General features: G+C 37.3%; 2 protein-coding genes across 4 annotated transcripts in view; one reads left to right on the plus strand and one right to left on the minus strand.

The window, feature by feature from the left end:
• Positions 1–15214, minus strand: ormdl2 (ORMDL sphingolipid biosynthesis regulator 2). Of its 2 annotated transcripts, none has more exons than XM_077720964.1 (4): positions 15035–15214; positions 2102–2275; positions 1847–1998; positions 1–601 (listed from the first exon to the last, which is right to left on the minus strand). In XM_077720964.1, the coding sequence occupies exons 2-4, from the start codon at positions 2273–2275 to the stop codon at positions 466–468; spliced, it is 462 nt and encodes a 153-aa protein (XP_077577090.1). In that variant the 5' UTR covers positions 15035–15214; the 3' UTR covers positions 1–465. The 2 variants fall into 2 exon arrangements, with proteins under 2 accessions (XP_077577090.1, XP_077577083.1); XM_077720957.1 differs by lacking the exon at positions 15035–15214 and adding an exon at positions 3316–3393.
• The window catches only part of hnf4a (hepatocyte nuclear factor 4, alpha), a 27935-nt gene continuing 12169 nt past the window's right edge, over positions 4880–20645 (plus strand). The window contains exon 1 of one of the 2 annotated variants that reach the window (XM_077720929.1): positions 4880–4980. Coding sequence is in view for 1 of the 2 variants with exons in the window: in XM_077720921.1 (XP_077577047.1) it covers positions 9550–9589 (40 nt within the window). In the remaining variant the exon portion in view is untranslated. Of the gene's footprint in view, positions 4981–9441; positions 9590–20645 lie in introns of those variants that run through there. The other variant, XM_077720921.1, reaches the window with a different exon arrangement.

The raw sequence follows: 20645 nt of genomic DNA on the forward strand, positions 1-20645 counted from the left end.
TGTATTTTGCAAAAAACTTTATTTAAACGTATTTGTGCCTTTAATTGCTCGCTCAGGGTGCCGTTATCTTACCTAGGGATGACAAACTAGACCGCTACTTCCTGGTTGTACTGCTCACATGACTTCCTTTTAAAAACGTGTCCACGTGCGATGATTTTTTAAAAGATTTTCCCTTCAAAATAAGACATTTGTACTCAAAACCATGAAAATGGGAAGTACGGCTTATATGTGGATAATTTGCATCATTCATAACTGACTTTATGGCACATTATATTCCATCAAAAAAATGGATTTCTCTTGTTTACAAAGCAAAGAATAATTCAGCCAAAAAAAGCTCATAAAAAGACGGAATGACGCAAAAAAGATAAAATAATTCACAGTGACGGACGTCCAGTGGTTTTTGGAGTGGCGCCATCCATTGGCCCAGAAATGACAATTCCTTTTTTTTGTTGTTGTTTTTTTTGGTCAGTATTTGTTGATCCCCAAAATTCGCACGCCGTGGAAAAGTGGCAATTTTGGCAGAAGGACGCTCAGGAGGGAGCAAGTGTTGATTAGGAAATGCGTGGCGTCGTATTTGGTGTAAAAACTGGCCAGGATATATCTGCCAAAACAAACAAACAAAAAAACGTAATTACTTTTTCTGATTACCTGCAAAAAAAATAACAATAACAAATGATGGAGATTGGTTGACTTCCTATAAATTTTGTTGCTAATTATAGCTCACTTTTTTCTTAATTTTGGGGTATCAGAGATCACTTTGTTTTGTCAATTTTGGGGTACTTACAGACCATTTTTTTGTTAATTTTGGGGTACTTGCAGGTCATCTTTTTGTTCATTTTGGGGTACCCACAGGCCATTTTTTTGTCAATTTTGGGGTACTTAGAGGTCACTTATTTTAATTTTTGGGTACTTGTGGGTCACATTTTTTGTTGATTATGGGGTACTTACGTGTCCATTTTTTTGTTAATTTTGGGGTACTTACGGGTCACCTTTTTGTTCATTTTAGGGTTCTTATAGGCCATTTTTTTGTTATTTTTGGGGTACTTACAGGTAACTTTTGTTAATTTTTGGGTACTTGCAGATCACATTTTTTGTTAATTATGGGGTGCTTACATGTCCTTTTTTTGTTAATTTGGGGGGTTTTAGGTAACTTTTTTTTTGTTAATTATCGGGTACTTACAAGTAACTTTTTTTGTTAACTTTGGGGTACTTCCAGATCATTGTTTTGTTTAATTTCGGGTACTTACAGGTCATTTCCTTGTTTATTTTGGGGTGCTTATATGTCACTTTTTTGTTCATTTTGGTGTACTTAGAGAACTTTTTTGGTTAATTTTAAGGTACTTAGACACTTTTTTTTGGTTAATTTTGGGGTATTTACAGGTCAGCTCCTTGTTATTTTGGGGTCGCTTTTTTGTAAATGTTGGGGTACTTACAAGTCACTTTTTTGTTAATTTTGGGGTACTTAGGTCACTTTTTGTTAATGTTGGGGTTCTTACAGGTTACTTTTTTGTTTATTTTGAAGTGCTTAGATACCTTTTTTTGGTTAATTTTGGGATACTTACAAGTCACTTTTTTGTTAATTTTGGGGTACTTGCGGGTGACTTTTTTGTTTATTTTGGGATACTTTTAGGTCACTTTTTGGTAATTTTGGGGTACTTTATTGCTAATTTTTGGGGTACCTATAGGTCACTTTTATTAAATTTAGGATACCTACAGGTCACTTTTTTTTGCTAATTTTAGGGTTGTTCATTTCAGGCTATTTTTAAGCAGCACATTTCCAATCGCGTTACTGTCTCTTTAAATCGAGAACGCAGGTGCCAATGACGAGAAATGTGGGCGCTCTTACAGAATGATGGGCGAGATGGTAAGAAATTTTCTGGAAGCCGTCAACTGGATGCCGTAGTCCATCTGCTCCCAGTGCGTCAGGAGGCGGTCTTGGCCTTGGTCGGGGGTCTCGAACGGGGTCCCCTTCACCGTGTGCAGGAACAGGTACATCACCTCCAAAAAAAACCCAAAAAACTCATTAGACACGCCCCTTTTTTGAAGCCAACTATTTCAGGTTTGGAAAAAGATGACTGGACAGATGGCTCCGCCCACTTACCAAGTTGTGGATAATGTTGGTGAGCGTCCAAACGGTGGGGACGCTAAAGAAGGGAATGCTGAGTAGGACCACGTGTAGCGCCACCGTCAGGAGAAGGTAAGCCAGCCAGATGCCGCGGCTGTTCATCACCTGGGTGTTGGGGTTGACTTCGCTGTGAGCCACGCCCACATTCATCTGGCAAACAACAAAACAAAATTAATCCATAAATCGCTTTTGTATTGGAGTGAGGTTTTGTGCTAGTAGGCCACGCCCACATTCAGCTAGCAAACAATAAAAAAAGCACATTTATGTAGGACTCAAACCTACAGGCCACGCCCACATTCATCTGGCAAATAATAAAAAAACAAAAAAAAACTAACATTCACAAAGGACAAGTTTCAACCTGTAAGCCACGCCCACATAATCTTCCAAACAAGAAAATAAAATAAATAAAATCACATTGTACAGAGGTCTCAAACCTATAGGCCACGCCCACATTCATTTGCCAAACAAGAAAGCAAAATAAAATAAATAAAATCACATTGGAATGAAGTTCAAACCTCTAGGCCACGCCCACATTCATCTATCAAACAGGAAGACACATTTAAAAAGTAGAATTAATTCATTGAAGGTTTCTTTTTTTGTGCGTAAATATATATATAGATACAATTTTATGCTTTTCCTCACATGGGTCATGGGGTGCTGGAGCCGATTGGGCAGTCTAAATTAGTTGCGAGAGATAAGGTTTTAAATCTAGACGTTTTTTTTTATTAAAATAAGGCGAATATTTTTTTGCGAGGATACACCTCCATCCCACAAGGTGGCGGTATTTCACTTAAAAAAAGTCAGCCACCGTTAAACTAGCCACGAAGAAGAAAAGAAAAAGAAAGTTTTGCCCCTAGCCACAGCTGCTTTGTTTGTGTCCGATTAAAACAAACCTAACAACTTAAAAAACAACAAATAATATTAATCACAACGTAAAAAAGTCCTGAACGTAAATAACGACCTCCCAAAAGGTCGTCTGAGTTAGTACAGTATAAACAAAAGCGTACGAGTGACGTTTTGTTGTCATGCTAGCTAGCTAGTGATAGCGAGCCGACGCTAGCTGTCGACGTAAGAAAACTCCGTCAAAGTTGGACAAAGGGCAGAGTAGAAAAGGAGAAAGGAGAAAAATAGCGTGATGGAGTGGCTTGAAATGCGGGAAATGTGCTCCTCTTTTCGGCCTGGAAGTTTACCTTGTCAACCGCCGACCAGGAAGTAAGTGTATTGGTTTTAAAGCACGCCCATTTGGGCTTGTCCTTTTTCCCTTTTATCCTTTGTTATTCTATGGAGCTCCAAATGTGACAAAAAAAGCTCTTTTCACTACCAAATTTTGCCTTTTAAAATATATAAAGACGTTTAATATGGGGGAAAAGGATAGATTGTAATCAATTGTTTTACGGGTTTATTTCTACAGTGGTACCTCGAGATACGAGCTTGATTCGTTCCGAATTCTGATCACCTGCAAAAAAAATACAAAAGCAAAGGATGGATATGTTTGGTTAACTTTCTTTGGGGGGAATTGTAGGTCACTTTTTGTTCATTTTGGGGTATTATAGGTGACTTTTTTTGTTAGTTTTGGGGTACTGACAGATCATTTTTCATTCATTTTGAGGTATGTACTGGTAGCCTTTTGGTTCATTTTGGGGTTCTAATTGGTCACTTTTTTGTTCATTTTGGGGTACAAATAGGTCACTTTTTAAATTTATGGGTACTAATAGGTCACTTTTTGTTAATTTCGGGGAATTATAGGTAACTTTTTTAGTTAATTTTTGGGTACTTACAGGTCACTTGTTAATTTATTATTAACAGGTTTTTGTTCATTCTGAGGATCTGATAGTTTTTTGTTCATTTTGGGGTAGTTATAGGTCATTACATTGTTAATTTTGGGGTACCTAAAGGTCACTTTTGTTAAATTTGGGGTGTTTACAGGTCAGGTTTTTTGTCATTTTGGAGGCACTTTTTGTTAAATTTGTACAATTATGGATTAAAAGAACTGGATTAAAATCCCTGAATATTTAATTTTTTATAGTTCTAAAACAATGTTTATTTTAGGGTTTTTTAATATATTTTCAAATTTGACAAAATTATTTTTGAACTAAAAACAATGAAAAATTGATTTAAAAATGACAATTATGGATTTTTATAAATGGATTAAAATCCCCGAACAGTCCGTTTTTTTATAGATCTAAAACAATGTTTAATTGAGCTTTTTGAACATTTCACAATATGATTTTTTAACTAAAAACACAGAAAAAATGATTAATAAATTAAATTATTGATATACAAGGGGGAAAATCCGGAAATATAATATCCATCTATACTCTTCATTTGATTCTAAAACAGAAACTCATTTGACTTCCCGGGCCACACAAAATGATGCGCCGGCCCACATTTGGCCCCCCAACCGCCACTTTAACACCTGTCCTCTAAAATGTCACCAAACTAATAAAAAATACAATTTACGAAAGATGTTTTTTTCCCGAAAGTGAGGATGCTGACTGGTTTCTAGGTGCCATCATCATCATCATCATCATCATCATAACTTGATGTCTATTTGAGTTTCTATCATGGCGTCGTCGCCACGGTTACGGGCGCCATATAGCTGTCCGTCCCCTTTGGCGGCGCCGGGTTACTGTTTAACCTCCCCACCCACATTTGCCCAGATTAGGAAAATCAATAAGATAAGAGCGGCCACGCCGGCCTTCCCTGCCTGCCGTCCCTCCCTGCCGTCCCTTCCTTCCACTAACACACAACTTTCTCACTTTGACGCCCTCAGGAGAAACCGCAAAGGTGCTTTTTCACCCCCGGGGAGGCCCGCGTACTCCAGCTCCACCGGCCAATCCCGCGGAGGCCGTGCGGTGAGTTTTTTTGTTCCGTTTTCATGTTTTTGGACCAAATTTTTGGTTTGTTTTGACAGTTTTTTTTACGGGCCCCGATGTTCGGGTTGGGTTTTTTCACACGCTTCTTATCGGGCGGGGGAGGTGTGTCCTTAAGGTGTGCCGTCGGCCATCGTTAGTCATGTCGGGGGTGTCGGAGTGGGTTTGGCTGTTGGCCACGTTTGGGTGGAAGGGATTGATGGGCTTTTATTGGGGTTTTTTTTTTTTTTTTTTTTTAAGGATTTAAATGAGGCTGATTTGGTTTTAGTTAGCATTGGGCTAGCTCATATTTGTTTGTGTTTTTTTAAAGGAAATTTAATGTTTTTTTTAAATTAGAAATCTGATTAGCATTGGGCTAGATAATATTTATTATTTTTTTAATATTTTTTTAATGATTTTTTAAAGGGCAGATTAGCATCGAGCTAGCTAATATTTGTTTGTGTTTTTTTTAAAGGAAATTTAATGTTTTTTTTAATTAAAAATCTGATTAGCATCGGGCTAGATAATATTTGTTTTTTAATAGTTTTTTGATGTTTTTTTTAAAGGGCAGATTAGATTGAGCTAGCTAAGATTTTTTTGTGTTTTTTAATATATATATATATATTTTTAAATTAAAAATATTAGCATTGGGTAGCTAATATCTGTTTGTGTTTTATTTTTTAAATGTTTTTTTTAAATTAAAAGGCAGATTAGCATCGAGCTAGCAGATATTTTTTGTGTTTTTTAATATATATATTTTTTTATTAAAAATCTGATTAGCATTGGGAAACTAATATTTGTTTGTGTTTTTTAAATATTTTTAATGTTTTTTTAATTAAAAGGCAGATTAGCATCGAGCTAGCTAATATTTGTTTGTGTTTTTTAAAATATTTTTTAAATATTTTTTTAAATTAAAGATCAGATAAGCATCGGGGTAGATAATATTTTTTTGTTTTTATATATATATATATATTTTTTTAATGTTTTTTAAATTAAAAATCAGATTAGCATTGAGCTAGCTAATATTTGTTTAAAAAAATATATATATATATATTTAAATTAAAAATCAGATTAGCAACCGGTAGCTAATATTTGTTTGTGTTTTTAATATTTTTGTGTGTTTTTTTTAATTGGAGTTTATTGTTTTTAGGCATTTCATTGAGGCTAAATTCATTTTAGTTAGCATCGGGCTAGCTAATATTATAGTTTTAAAATATTTTTTTAATGTTTTTTCAAAATTAAAAAGCAGATTAGCATTGGACAAGCTAATATCTTTTTTGTGTTTTAAATTTTTATTCATTTAAAAGCACGTTAGCATCCTACTAGCTAATATTTGTTTCTCTTTTTTAATATTTCTTTTTACGTTTTTTTTAAATTAAAAATCTGATAACCCTCAAATCTAGGGAACAAGTGTTAGCATACAATTAGCCTAGCATATATGTTTTTGGGATGTGGGAGGAAAGCGTAGTACCCCGAAATAACCAACGAAAGCCTGGGGAGAACATATAAACTCTATATTAAAGGGAGGACCCACCTAGGAATCGAACCCTCGACACCAGAAATGCGAGACCAACACACTAACCACTCAACCAATGTTAAAAGTTTGGATGTTCATTGACAGAAATTTTGCGTGAATGCAAATCAAGTTCTTGGCAAACTTTTTTAATATGCAAATGAGTGAGTAAAGAGGTCAAATCTACTACAATGTCGATGACTTTCGGCCCTGGTGGAATATGGCTCTTACCACCCTCTAGTGGACAAACATGGGTATTACATTTATAAGAGCTGCGGAGGGAGATATTTCAGTAGCAAAAGGCACATTTTCATGAGTTTTATTTATTTTAAGACATTATTAAATTATTTACTTATAATTATTTCTCATTTTTTTGCGTTTGCTCACATTTTTCATAGAAAATTGGGTCTTTTTAACCCATTTTAAAATGTTTAATTGGTAGGATTGTGGAAACAATGAGATAATTTACACATACAGTACACTTCTACTTATTAAATTTTCAAGTTATGAAAAATTACTGGAACCAATTAAATATATAAGTAGAGGTACGACTGTACTAATATTTTTTTTAATAAAATGGCAAATTTTCTAATTTTTGTATTTTTATATTTTTTGTTTTATTTTTTTGTATTTTTATTTTCTTTATTTTTATTTATTTTTATTTATTTTGGGTACTTCCTGTGAATCAGCAGCTCATTTTTTATAAATTCCAATCAAGGCTTTTAGTTGTTTTGTTTTTTTGTGTGTTTGAAAATGCGGTGATTTGCAAACACATTCTTTGGCAGCACACCCGCATAAGCTCCTTTTTTAACCCGGATTTTGTGTAACATGAGCACAACAAGCAGCAAACATTTCCACATTTCCAAGCTGCGAAATTCATCAGTTTGTATGTTCGCTCCAGGGTTGCATGGGTTTTCTCTGGGTACTCCGTTTTCCTCCCACATCCCAAAACATACATGCTAGGCTAATTGTATGCTAACGGGGTTCCTTAATATGACTGTAATTGTTTTTTGTCTCATTATTCCCTGTTATTGGCAAGTGTGGAGGTTGTATGTTCTTTTCAGGCTTGTGTGGGTTTTCTCTGGGTGCTCCACTTTCCTCCCACATCCCAAAATCAAACATGCTAGGCTAATTTTATGCTAAATTGTTCCTAGAAAAGTGTGATTGTTTTTTGTCTCATAGCAAGTGACCTTTATATGTTTTTCCGCAGCTTTGTGTAGGTTTTTTCTGGGTACTCCGCTTTCCTCCCTTATCCCAAAAACATCCACGCTAGGCTAATTTTATGCTAACCTGTTCCTATAAGAAAATGTAATTGGTTGTTTGTCTCATTATGCCCTGCGATTGGCAAGTGTGGAGTTTGTATGTTCTCCCCAGGTTTGTGTAGGTTTTCTGTGGGTACTCCACTTTCCTCCCACATACAAAAAACAAGCATACTAGGCTAAATTTATGCTAAATTGTTCCTAGATATGAGTTTGACTGTTTTTTTAAAATCTCATTATGCCCTACAGTTGGCATGTAGGTTTTCTCTGGGTACTCTGTTTTCCTCCCACATCCCAAAAACATACATGCTAGGCTAATTGTATGCTAACATGTTCCTAAATATGACTAATTGTTGTTTGCTGTCTCATTATGCGCAGCAATGGACAAGTATGGAGTTTGTATTTTCCCACTGGGCTTGCGTGGGTTTTCTTGCGGTACTCCGCTTTCCTCCCACATCCCAAAAACATGCTAGGCTAATTGTATGCTAACATGTTCTTAGATATGAGTCTGACAATTAGTTTATTTTAATCTCATTATGCCCTGCGGTTGGCACGGGTGGAGTTTGTATGTTCTCCCTATGCTTGCGTAGGTTTTCTTTGGGTACTCTGCTTTCCTCCCTCTTTCCAAAAACCTACATGCTAGGCTAATTGTATGCTATATAAGTGTGATTGTTTTTTTTGTCTTATCATGCAAGTTGAATGTTCTCCCTAGGATAGCGTAGGTTTTATCTGGGTATTCCAATTTCCTCCCACATCCCAAAAACATACATGCTAGGCTAATTTTATGCTAATCTGTTCCTAATTATGATTGTTTGGTTGTTTGTCTTGTTATGCCCTGCAATTGGCAAGTGTGGAGTTTGTATGTTTACCCCTGGCTTTTGTGGGTTTTATCCGGGTACTCCGCTTTCCTCCCACATCCCCACAAACATGCGCACTAGGCTAATTGTATGCTAGCTAACGTGCAATTGGCATGTGTGGAGTTTGTATATTCTCCTCAGGCTTGCGTAGGATTTCTCTGGGTATTCCGCTTTCCTCCCACATTCCAAAAACATGCACGCTAGGCTAACTGTATGCTAATTCACCCTTAGCTACCAGTGATTGGTGTTTTTTCTCATTAGGCCCTGCGATTGCCTAGTGTGGAGTTTATATGTTCTTGTGTGGGTTTTTTTCTGGGTACTCCCACATCTCAAAAACATACAGGCTAGGCTAATTTGATGCTAACCTGTTCCTATGTGAGTTTCATTGTTATTTGTGTCATTATGCCCTGCGATTAGCAAATGTGGAATTTGTATGTTCTCCCCTGGCTTTCGTGGGTTTTCTCTGGGTACTCCACTTTCCACCCACATCCCCAAAACACTTACACTAGGCAAAATGGATGCTATGTGGTTGGTTGTTTCTCTCCTTGTGCCCTGCGATTCGCTGTCAACTGGGATAGGCTCCGGCACCCCCAGGAACCTTCGGAATAAATTCTCACTCCGACGGTGTTGAAACGGCTTCCAATTTTGAGGGACAATTACTGATATAAACATGACAAAAATCCTGAAACCAGTTCTGGTGACGAACCTACTCACAAAAGCATTTGTTTGGGACCCCTTAAAGAGGATTAAACCACTTATTCCCTCGGACCCCATGCGCAAATTTCACCGGAGTAGGCGGGCAGGCAGGATTTAAGCCCAACCAGAACGCCTCGCCGTCCGTCGCTCGTGGGCCAAAACGGGGAAAAACGGCCGTCAAATCGGCCTCCGATTCGACTTCCGGTATCTACCGGATCGGCTCGGCTGATGGGCCGAACCGCCCGGGATGTTCGCCCACGACGGGATGCCCAATTTCGGCGGGACAGGTACCAGAAAACCGCTCGTTGCTTTTTTCCCCCCACTGTCACTCGGTGCCGGTGAAGTTGCTGTTTTGCTTGTGGCCACATGAGGGGGCTAGAGTATTGGTTTTAACTTTCTTTATGCTGCGGGATGACTGACGTATTTATTCTGGGAAAAGTGGTTTTAAAAGATGCTTTGGAATTAAATTTGATGGAATGAATGACGCGTGGAATCATAACTTGATTTATTAAAGTATGTGACGTCACTTTAGTTCGTTTTTTAAATGAAAAAATGACATTTATGGGTAAAATTCCAATTATTTAAGTAAATATTTGATAGTAAGAGGCTTAAATATATGAAATATTGTGTAAAATTTGTCGTTATGAATAAAAGTTGTGAATTAAATTAATTTATTAAGAATTTTCTTTTTAAAATGTGTAAAAAATAATTATTTTTTTACATTAAAATCAGTTTTATATCGAATTAGCAAAATGTTGACTTTAATAATTGCCTTTAATAACATTTCATTAAGCTCCGCCCCAAATTGTTCCTCCCACTTGCCATAAACATGCTAAGCTAATAATATGCTAACTATCTATGAGTGTGGATAGCTCCGGCACCCTCCGCGAACCTTGTGAGGATAAATAGAATCGGAAAATGAATGAAAATGAAAATCTGTGGGTTTTTTCCCGGTAGTACTCTGATTTACACCCACATGCCAAAAACATTCACGCTAGGCTAATTTGATGCTAAATCGGTCGGCCTTATAGTTCTAAGGTCGAGGGTTCGATTCCCAGGTGGCTTCTCACTTTAGTGTGGAGTTTGGAGGTTTTATGTGGGTTTTCTTTCGGTACTTTGATTTCCACCCACATGCCAAAAATATGCATGCTAGGCTAATTTGATGCTAAATCCATTGGCCTCGCAGTTCTGAGGTCGAGGGTTTGATTCCCAGATGGTTCCTGACTGTAGTGGAGTTGCTTGTTCTCCCCCGGGCTTGTGTGGGATGTTTTTGGGTACTCCCACATTCCATAAACATGCATGCTGGGCTAATTCTTCTTTAAATAGGTCGGTCTCGCAGTTCTGAAGTCGAGGGTTCGATTCCCAGAATGGTCCTCACCATAGTGGAGTTTGCAAATTTTCCCCAGGCTTGTGTGGCTTTTCTCTCGGTACCCTGATTAACCCCCACATGCCAAAAAACATGCATGCTAAGCTAATTCTTTGTTCAATAGGTCGGTCTCGCAGTTCTGAAGTCGAGGGTTCAATTCCTAGGATGGTCCTCACTATAGTGAAGTTTACCTGTCTTCCCTGGGCTTTTGTGGGTTTTCTCTCAGTACCCTGATTGCCAAAAACATGCATGCTAGGCTAATTCTTCTTTAAATAGGTCGGTCTCGCAGTTCGGAGGTCGAGGGTTCGATTCCTAGAATGGTCCTCACTATAGTGAAGTTTGCCTGTCTTCCCCGGGCTTGTGTGGGTTTTCTCCAAGTACCCTGATTCCCCCCATGCTAAAAAACATGCATGCTAGGCTAACATTATCGTATACGTATATATATTATATTACTCTGACTTGATAAGGTTCTGGAAACGTGGACAAAAACAGCACGAGCAGTCCGCCCACCCGTGGTTGCGTCGGTCCGCCAATCAATGTCGAGGACGAGGACGAGGGACGAGGGACGCTGACACCGATTCCCCCTGAAAAAGCCGGTTAATGATTGCGAAGCTTATCGTGCGCTGTGATTGATTTACGTCTGCTGTTTATTGCAATGATGCAATTGTTGACTTATTGGTAACGCCGACGTTTTTGACACACGTTGACACGCACCAAAAAGAACAATTCCTATTTTCTGGACATACAAAAAAAATTAAAATAATAAAGGGAAAAAACGCGGGAGTTTTATGAGGTTAAATGTGTTTTCAGCGGGCCCCTGTCGGGATTTTTTGGGTGATTTTTAGTGTTTTGTACTGTATACGGTGTATAAAATTGTTATTTTTTTTGGGTGGGGGTGCCGTGAAAGTGTTGTTTTGTGAGATTGCCCCTTTGCTATATTTTTTTTATGGGGAATAGCGCCACCAATGGGGGGAAAGGGTTAATAAGGGACTGTAAATAGTGTTGTTGAATGTTAAAAATCTGATTTGGTGGATTTTGTTAACCTAGATTTATAGATTTTTTATATATATATATTATATTTAAACCCATATTATTAAATTTATTAAATAATATATATATATTAAATCATATTTTATAGATTAAAACAATATATAATATAAATAAATTAATATTATCATGTTATAGATTAAAACAATATATATTATATATAAATCCATATAATTATATGTTATATATTATAAAAATATTTCCTTTTTTCAATTCTTGCAATTTATTTTTTTAAATTGACTATTTTTTACGTTTTGATTTGAGCTAAAAAACTGATGACGTGTCGTTGAAAAGGAAGTGAGCGCCCTACTTTCAAAATAAAACGACGTTTTTAAAAATTGTAAAACTTGTTTAGAACATGACGTGCTTTGAAATAAATTGTCAAAATGCCGAGTTGAAATCACATTTTTTCATATGAAATTTCTGAAAAAAAATCTTTTATTTGGTAGTTTTGATGCAAAATGCGTATTTAGCTGTTTGGTAAAAAGTGTGGTTGGAAACTACAAACTACTACAATCTGCCCAAAATTAACTGACCAATTAAAAATGACTTCCTTTTTGAATTTGTCTACGTGCTGGCAACACTTTTTACAGTGGACGGGGTATAGCTTTTTCGTGGAGGCAGCTAATATGTGAGGAAAATATGGATAATACTTATTTTATTTAAAATTGGTCGACTTGAAATAGTTTATAAAGCTTTTATTGTGGCGAGGATTAAAGATGGTGGATCAAATTATGTGAATTTAGCGTACATTAAACGCAGTTCTCAATTGTAATGAATAGGTTTCAGATTCATTTTGTAAGGAAAGGCAACACTGTAAAAAATGCTCTCAAAATAATCTGCGCTAGTCAATCATTTTTTTGTATTTTTGTACATTATTACTATTAAAAACATGAATATGGAGGTAAACATAATCAATAAGGGGGTGTCTTATATCCAAAATTGTCAAATTCGACCATTTTATTAGTATATTTATCCTACTTATTTTGTATTTCCGGGAACCAATTCATTTCTTTAAGTAGAGGCAATACTCTAAAAAATGCTCTCAAAATAACATGCGCTTGTCCAATATTCTTGTATTTCTTTTGGTATTTTTGTACATTTTTTACAGAGACGAAAAATGGTATGAGTATGTACTGTTGTATTTTTTTATGATTGCGCTGTGATGGCGTCCGATTGGCCCTCGGGGTTTATCATTAGCCCCAAAGCAAATAGATGTCACGAGTGTGTCAACCATCGGAACGCTACTCCTTCACCCCCGCCGAGATTTCATTTCATCAAACGCAGTATTTGCTCACAGAGAAACGTTTTACGTGGAAAAAATGCGGGTGTGTTACATTTTTCATTCATCCTTTCGTTTTAGGGACTGCTTATCCTTTGACACAGTTCGCGTGGGGTGCTGGAGTCTATCCCAGCTGACACCCTGAATCGGTTGATGTGGAAAAAGTGCGGGTGTCAAAATGTGTGTGTTGACTTTCATTTTTGAATTGGTTTTCTCGACCGTTTACCCTCACAAAAGGGTCACAGGGGGTGCTGGAGTCTATCCAAGCTGACATCCTGAATCGGTGCATATGTGGAAAAAATGCGGGTGTCAAAAATGGCGGCGAGGGCTCGCCAAAGTAAAAGCGGGTGTGTTGACTTTTCATTTATTCGTTTTCTGGATTGTTTATCCTCACAAAAGGTTGCGGAGGGTGCTGGAGCTTATCCCAGCTGATACTCTGAATCGGTGGTCAACCAATTGTGAGGCACAATGACCAATCACTCCTCTCTAGGATCGAGTTAGCATACAATTAGCTTAGCATACGTGTTTTTGGGTGTGTGGGAGGAAAGCGGAAAACCCGGAGAAAATCCACGAAAGCGCAGGGAGAACATGCAAACTCCATATTTATACAGTGAGGATCCAACTTGGGAATCAAACCCTCGACCCCAGGACCGTTAGGCCGACACGGTAACCACTTTAGCACAGGTTTTTTTTCTTTTAAACTAATTGTTTTTTTTTTTAAATAAAATGGGGATGTGGGAGGACAACAGAACACCCGAAGAAAAACCATGTAAGCCCTGGGACAACATACACGCACTAATATTTAGATTTTCTGTTTTTTTTATTTCATATTTTTTCCCAATCCAATTAAATACTTTTTAAAACACCCCAATAAAACCCAATCCAATCAACCGTTATCTCAGAGATTTAAAGCAGCACCCGTGAAAAAGTAAAATGAAAAATTTAAATAATTCAAAATACCCTGAAATTAGTATAAAAAAATCCATAAATAAGAATCATGGCGATGTGGGAACACCCAAATAAAATCCACGCGAGCCTGGAGCAGAACATATTTTTTAAATATTTAGATTTTCTATTTTTTCATTCTTTTTAGTACATATTTTTTCCCCCAACCGAATTAAATACATTTTAAAACACCCGAATAAAACCCAGTCCGATAAAACTTATTCCTACAACAAGATTTAAAGCAGCACCCCGTAAATCAAATTAAATCATTCTAAAAACACTTAAATTAGTAAAAAATAATAAATAAGAATAATGGAGATAATGGAGAAAATGGAACACCCGAAGAAAAACCATGCGAGCCCTGGGACAACATACACACTACATCTTTTTAAACATTTTTTTTCGATTTTCTGTTTTTCATTCTTTTTAGTACATATTTTCCCCCCAACTGAATTAAATACATTTTAAAACACCCGAATAAAACCCAGTCCAATAAAATTTTATCCTACAAGATTTAAAGCAGCACCCCGTAAATCAAATTAAATCATTCTATATACACTTAAATTAGTAAAAAATAATAAATATAGAATAATGGGGATGTAGGGGGAAAACGGAACACCCGAAGAAAAAACATGCGAGCCCTGGGAAAACATACAAACACTCTGTTTTACCCTTTTTAAACATTTTTTTTAGATTTTCTGTTTTTTCATTCTTTTTAGTACATATTTTCCCCCAACCGAATTAAATACATTTTAAAACACCCGAATAAAACCCAGTCCAATAAAACTTTATCCTACAACAAGATTTAAAACAACACACCCATTAAAAAAAGTCACCTTAAAAACAAGTTACACTATAAAAACAAATCACAGCCCCAAAAAAACGTCTTCTACCCATGTACACATGAATTTGTGGATAAAATGTGGGTATCATAACCCTCTTTAACCTAACCAACACAAAGCCAATTGAGTGAAATCCCCCCCTCCCCTCCCCACCCCTCCTCTAACTTGCATAAGCGCCGTTATTTACCGATAGTGTCTTTCTCTGCGCTCCGTCACCCTCTGACACCCACACACCCGCACACCGGCTCACCTCCAATATCCCACGCCGACTCTCCCTTCATCCCACGCCGTCCTTCCCCGTCCCAGACGGGAAAAATGCCCGTAAAAAAGCCGTATATTCCATTTGCCGTCCTACTGGTTGTTAATCCGCGGCGGCGTTAGCTAGCGGTTAGCCGCCCGGCACGCTAATGAGAGACGGCGGTAGAGGAGAAGGTCCTTTTCTGCCGTCCTGCCTGCCTATTTGGAGTTTGGTCGGTCGGCTCTGCGGGAGAGATTGACAGGACTTTGTTCACAAAGTGGAATTTGAAGTTTCAAACCCGCGCCCCGGACAGGGCGAGCCCCCCTGGGACGCGGCGCGGGACGGCCTTTTGACTTTTGGCCCTCCAGTCAGAGTTCCTTCGCTTGGACCGTTGCGAGACGCCGACTTTAGCGGGGAGGGAGTTAGCGTAGCGTTAGCATGAGGCTAGCAAAACAAAGCTACTTTGACATACAAAGCTAATCATAACATAGTCAGTTATATCAGTTAGTTAGAAATATTTCTACAATATATTCATTTTCTGAACTGATTTTTCTCATAAAGCTCGCCGAGGGTGCCGGAGCTTATCCCTACACTAATACTGGGGACACCCTGAATGGGTGGTCGTCCAATAGCAGGGCAGAATGAGACAAACAACCAATTATACTCATAGTTAGGGACAATTTAGCATACAATTAGCTTAGCATATATGTTTTTTTGTTATATGTGGGAGGAAACTAGAGTACCCGGAGAAAAGCCACAGAAAATTTGGGAGAAAATGCAAATTTAACACACTTAGGATTCGAACCGCCGACTCCAAAATTGCGAGGCCATTAGGTTAACCACTTCACACTGGACTGCCGAAAGCTAATCATAACATAGTCAGGAATATCAGTTAGTTAAAAATATTTCTACAATATATCCATTTTCTGAACTGTTTTTCCTCATACTGGATGGCCGAGGGTGCCGGAGCTTATCCCTACACTAATACTGGGGACACCCTGAATGGGTGGTCGTCCAATAGCAGGGCAGAATGAGACAAACAACCAATTATACTCATAGTTAGGGACAATTTAGCATACAATTAGCTTAGTATGTATGTTTTTTTTGTTATATGTGGGAGGAAACTAGAGTACCCGGAGAAAAGCCATGGAAATTTGGGGAGAATATGTAAATTTAACACACTTGGATTCGAACCGTCGACCCCAAAACTGCGAGGCCGTTTCGGTTAACCACTTGACACCAGACTGACGACATGCTATGGTATGAATATTTGGGAACATATTTCATTGAAAAATTGGTATAATTTTAAAGGGTTTAGCATTGTGGCTAGCATTGTGGCTAGCCTTCTGGCTAGCATTGTGGCTAGCATTGTGGCTAGCCTTCTGGCTAGCATTGTGGCTAGCCTTGTGGTTAGCCATGTGGTTAGCCTTGTGGTTAATATTGTGGCTAGCATTGTGGCTAGCGTTGTGGCTAGCGTTGTGGCTAGCGTTGTGGCTAGCATTGTCACTAGCATTGTGGCTAGCAATGTGGCTAGCATTGTGGCAAATATTGTGGCTAGCATTGTGGCTAATATTGTGGCTAATATTGTGGCCAGCATTGTGGCTAGCCTTGTGGCTAGCATTGTGGCTAGCATTGTGGCTAGCATTAAAGATGGCAGAAGGAATGATGCTAATTCAATGTACAATGCTGCTCTTAGTAAAAATTTAGCTAAGGGCTATTTGGAGTGTTCAACCCGTTAGCCTAGCATGCATGCAAACATTTGGTCACTTTCTGTTGATTTTGGGTCATATCCTGTTGATTTTTGCTCATTGTTGATAATAGGTAATTTCCTGTTGATTTTGCGGCAAATATGTGTCATTTCCTGTTGATTTTTGGGTACTTTTTGCTGATTGTGGGTCATTACCTGTTAATTTTGGGGCATGTATGGGTCATTTCCTGTTAATTTTTGATTACTCGTTCATTTCCTTTTAACTGGTCGTTCATGCTAATTATGGGTCACTTCCTGTTTATTCTGGGTAATTTCCTGTTGATTTTGGGCCATATTTGGGTCATTTTCTGTTGATTTTTGGGTACTTTCTGTTGAGTTTGGGTCATTTCCTGTTGATTTTTGTCCATATATGGATAATTTCATGTTAATTTTGTCTCACTTTCTGTTGAATCTTGGCAACTTCCTGTTTATTTCTGATCATTAGGTCATTTCATGTTGACTTTTGGTCACGTTTTGTTTATTCTGGGTCATTTCCTGTTAAGTTTTGGGTACTTTTTGTTGATTCTGGGTCATTTCCTGTTGATTTTTGGGTAGTTTTTGTTTATTCTGGGTCATTTCCTGTTGATTTTGGGCCATATATGGGTAATTTCCTGTTAATTTTTGGTCACTTTCTGTTGATTTTGGGCCATTTCCTCTTTATTTTTTATCATTAGGTCATTTCCTGTAGAATATTGGTCACTTTCGGTTAATTCTGGGTCATTTCCTGTTAATTTTCAGGCCACCAAACAGGAAGTGACCCAAATATGACTCCAAATCAACAGGAAGTGACCCTTTTCACCTCATTCAATACAATCTCCGTATTAATAAAATCCTGTCCACTTTGACTCCGCCTCCCCACCACCACTATGCCCCGCCCCCTCCCAATCACACAACCCCAGCGATTGCGGGAGACAGTTTATCCAGATTGTACTTTATGATGGGTCGCCGTATACGACCGTTCCTTGAGGAGTCGTGCCAAAAGTAAGATGGGAGCGGCCATAAAAAAAAAAAATGAAATAAAAAAAGGCCTTTTAATGGCGGCCCAGATAAGATTGGCCATGAGTCAGTCACCTCGCATCATTCAGCCCGTTCGTTCGCCTTTGAAATAATCGCCGGGCGGACTTGAGCAAACAACCATCGAAGGCCAGCACATCACACGTCTTGTCACACACACACACACACACACGACCTCTGTACACACACTCACACACACGCACACACACGTGCACACACACATCGGTAAAAGTCGTGTTTTGCTGAAAACGCCATCGACTTTGGCGCCTTGATTTGCGGGAGCTAGAATCGAACCCAGGACCTTAAAACTGTGATCAATTCATCATAATAACCATTTTAAAAAAAAAGTCACTTTGTGTTGAATTTGGGTAATTTCCTGTTGAATTGGGGTCATTTCCTGTTGATTTAGAGTCTTTTCCTGTTGATTTTCGGTCATTTCCTGTTGATTTGGTCATTTCCTGTTGATTTTCGGTCATTTCCTGTTGATTTTGGGTCATTTCCTGTTGATTTTGGGGCATGTATGGGCCATTTCCTGTGGATTTTGGGTCATTTCCTGTTGATTTTGGGTCATTCACTGTGGATTTTTGGCACATTTTGTTGATTCTGGCTCATTTCCTGTTGATTTTTGGGCATACATTTTGATTTATTTAATATTATTAGGCAATATATTTTTATTTATTTAATATTATTTAATAAAATATTTTTTATTTATTTAATATTATTAAACAATGTATTTTTAATTATGGCATATTATTAAGCAATATATTTTGATTTATTTAATATTACTACACAATAGATTTTGATTTATTTAAAATTATTAAACAATGTAATTCGTTTTATTTAATATTATTAAACAATATAATTTGATTTATTTAATATCATTAAACAATATATTTTTACTAATATTATTTAACTATATTTTGATTTATTTAATATTATTAAACAATATATTTTGATTCATATTATTTAACTATATTTTGATTTATTTAATATTATTTAATTTTTTTATATTATTTCACGATATATTTTGATTCCTTTAATATTATTTAATTATTTAATATTATTTAACACTTTTTTGATTTATTTAATAATATCAAACAATATATTTAGATTTATTTTATATTAATAAACAATATATTTTGACTTATTTAATATTATTTAACAATATATTTTGTATTTATTTAATAAACCACAACACTGAAAAAAATAAATATATTAAATTGTAGCCAAAGGCTAATTTCAATCTTTAATCCCTTTTAATGCAGGATAACATTATTATCTAATATAATAATAATTAGATATATTAATTATATAATATTCTAATACAATACAGTTTTATTGTGAAATGGAGACAAATAAATGAGACTTTGAAAAAGAACTTCCTCTTCTATCTTTTGCAATGGTGGGCGGAGCTTAACATGAGTTGATCACAATGGCCGCTGGTGCTAATCACGTCGCTTTCTGATTGGATTAGCGCTTTTTTCTTGATTTTTTTTTAATAGGTCAGCCATTAATCAATTCAACAATTGATTGCTTTCCTCATCATTTCAAAAAAAATCTTTTAAAAGACTTTTAAACAGCCTTTTAATTAAAAATGTAAAAGACTACTTTTAAATGAATTAGCCGCCACTGAACTGCAGATCCTTGACCCCTCTGCTTCCTGTTCAAATACGGCACCCCGCTACTGTTTACCCTGCCATGTCGTGTCGTGTCACGTCAAAAAACCCACACAAAACAACCCCCACCTCACCAAAACCTTGATTTTTGTCTCCCTCGTAGCGCAAAATTAGCAAGAAAACTCCCCCCAAAAATCATTAATTCATTCATTTTCTGTACCGAGGGTTGCGGGGGGTGCTGGAGATGACTATGGTCACCAAGTGGGGCGACACACCGAATTAGCATGGAGCCAATCGCAGGACAGAATGAGATAAATAACAACTTATGACCATTAGGGATGATTTAAAGTGCTAAATTAGCTTAGCATGTTTGTTTTTGGGTATGTGGGAGGAAAGTGGAGTACCCGGAGAAAAGCCAGGACCAAGTGTGAGGCATACAGTTAGCCTAGCATGAATATTTCTTGGAATGTTTGGAGATAACACGCAAATTTGGATCAACCTGGAATCGAACCCTGAACCCCAGAACTGCAAGCCCAATTTGCTAAACACTCCCCCTTCATACAAAATTCAAAAATCCAAAACCCGGAAGAAAACCCACAGAAACTTGGAGCTAACATGCAAATTGCAAATTTGGATCCACCTGGAATCGAACCCACGACCCCAGAACTGCAAGCCCATTTTGCTAACCACTCCCACTTGATCCAAAATCAAAAATCTAAAACCCGTGAGAAAACCCACAGAAACTTGGAAACAACATGCAAATTTAAAAGTTGGATCCACCTGGAATCGAACCCTGAACCCCAGAACTGCGAGCCCAATTTGCTAACCACTTCTCGTTCATACAGAATAAAAAAAATCCAAAAATCCAAACCCTGGAAGAAAGCCCACAGAAACACACAAAATGCAAATTTGGATCCACATGGATTCGAACCCACGACCCCAGAACTGCAAGCCAAATTTGCTAACCACTCCCCCTTCATACATAATTTAAAAAAATCCAAAACCCTAAACCCATAAGAAAACCCACAGAAACTTGGAAGAAAACCTACAAAAACTTGGACACTTGGAATCGTACCCACTTGGAAACGAACCCACGACCCCAGAACTGCGAGCCCAATTTTCCATCCACCCCCGCTTCATACAAAATAACAAATCCAAAACCAGAAAATACAAAACCCGGAAGAAAACCCTACAAAAACTTGTAGCTAACACACAAATTTGGACCCACTTGGAATCGAACCCACGA

The sequence above is a fragment of the Stigmatopora nigra genome, chromosome 1 (assembly GCF_051989575.1).
Source record: "Stigmatopora nigra isolate UIUO_SnigA chromosome 1, RoL_Snig_1.1, whole genome shotgun sequence".
NCBI lineage: Eukaryota > Metazoa > Chordata > Actinopteri > Syngnathiformes > Syngnathidae > Stigmatopora > Stigmatopora nigra.

Excerpts from the sequence above, each read along its gene's own strand:
- ormdl2 (XM_077720964.1), bottom strand. The coding sequence starts at position 2,275 with ATGAATGTGGGCGTGGCTCACAGCGAAGTCAACCCCAACACCCAGGTG. Across the intron at positions 1,999-2,101 it reads CCAACATTATCCACAACTTG|GTGATGTACCTGTTCCTGCA; the intron begins GTAAGTGGGCGG and ends TTTTTTTTGGAG. Across the intron at positions 602-1,846 it reads ACCATCTCGCCCATCATTCT|ATATATCCTGGCCAGTTTTT; the intron begins GTAAGAGCGCCC and ends TTGTTTTGGCAG.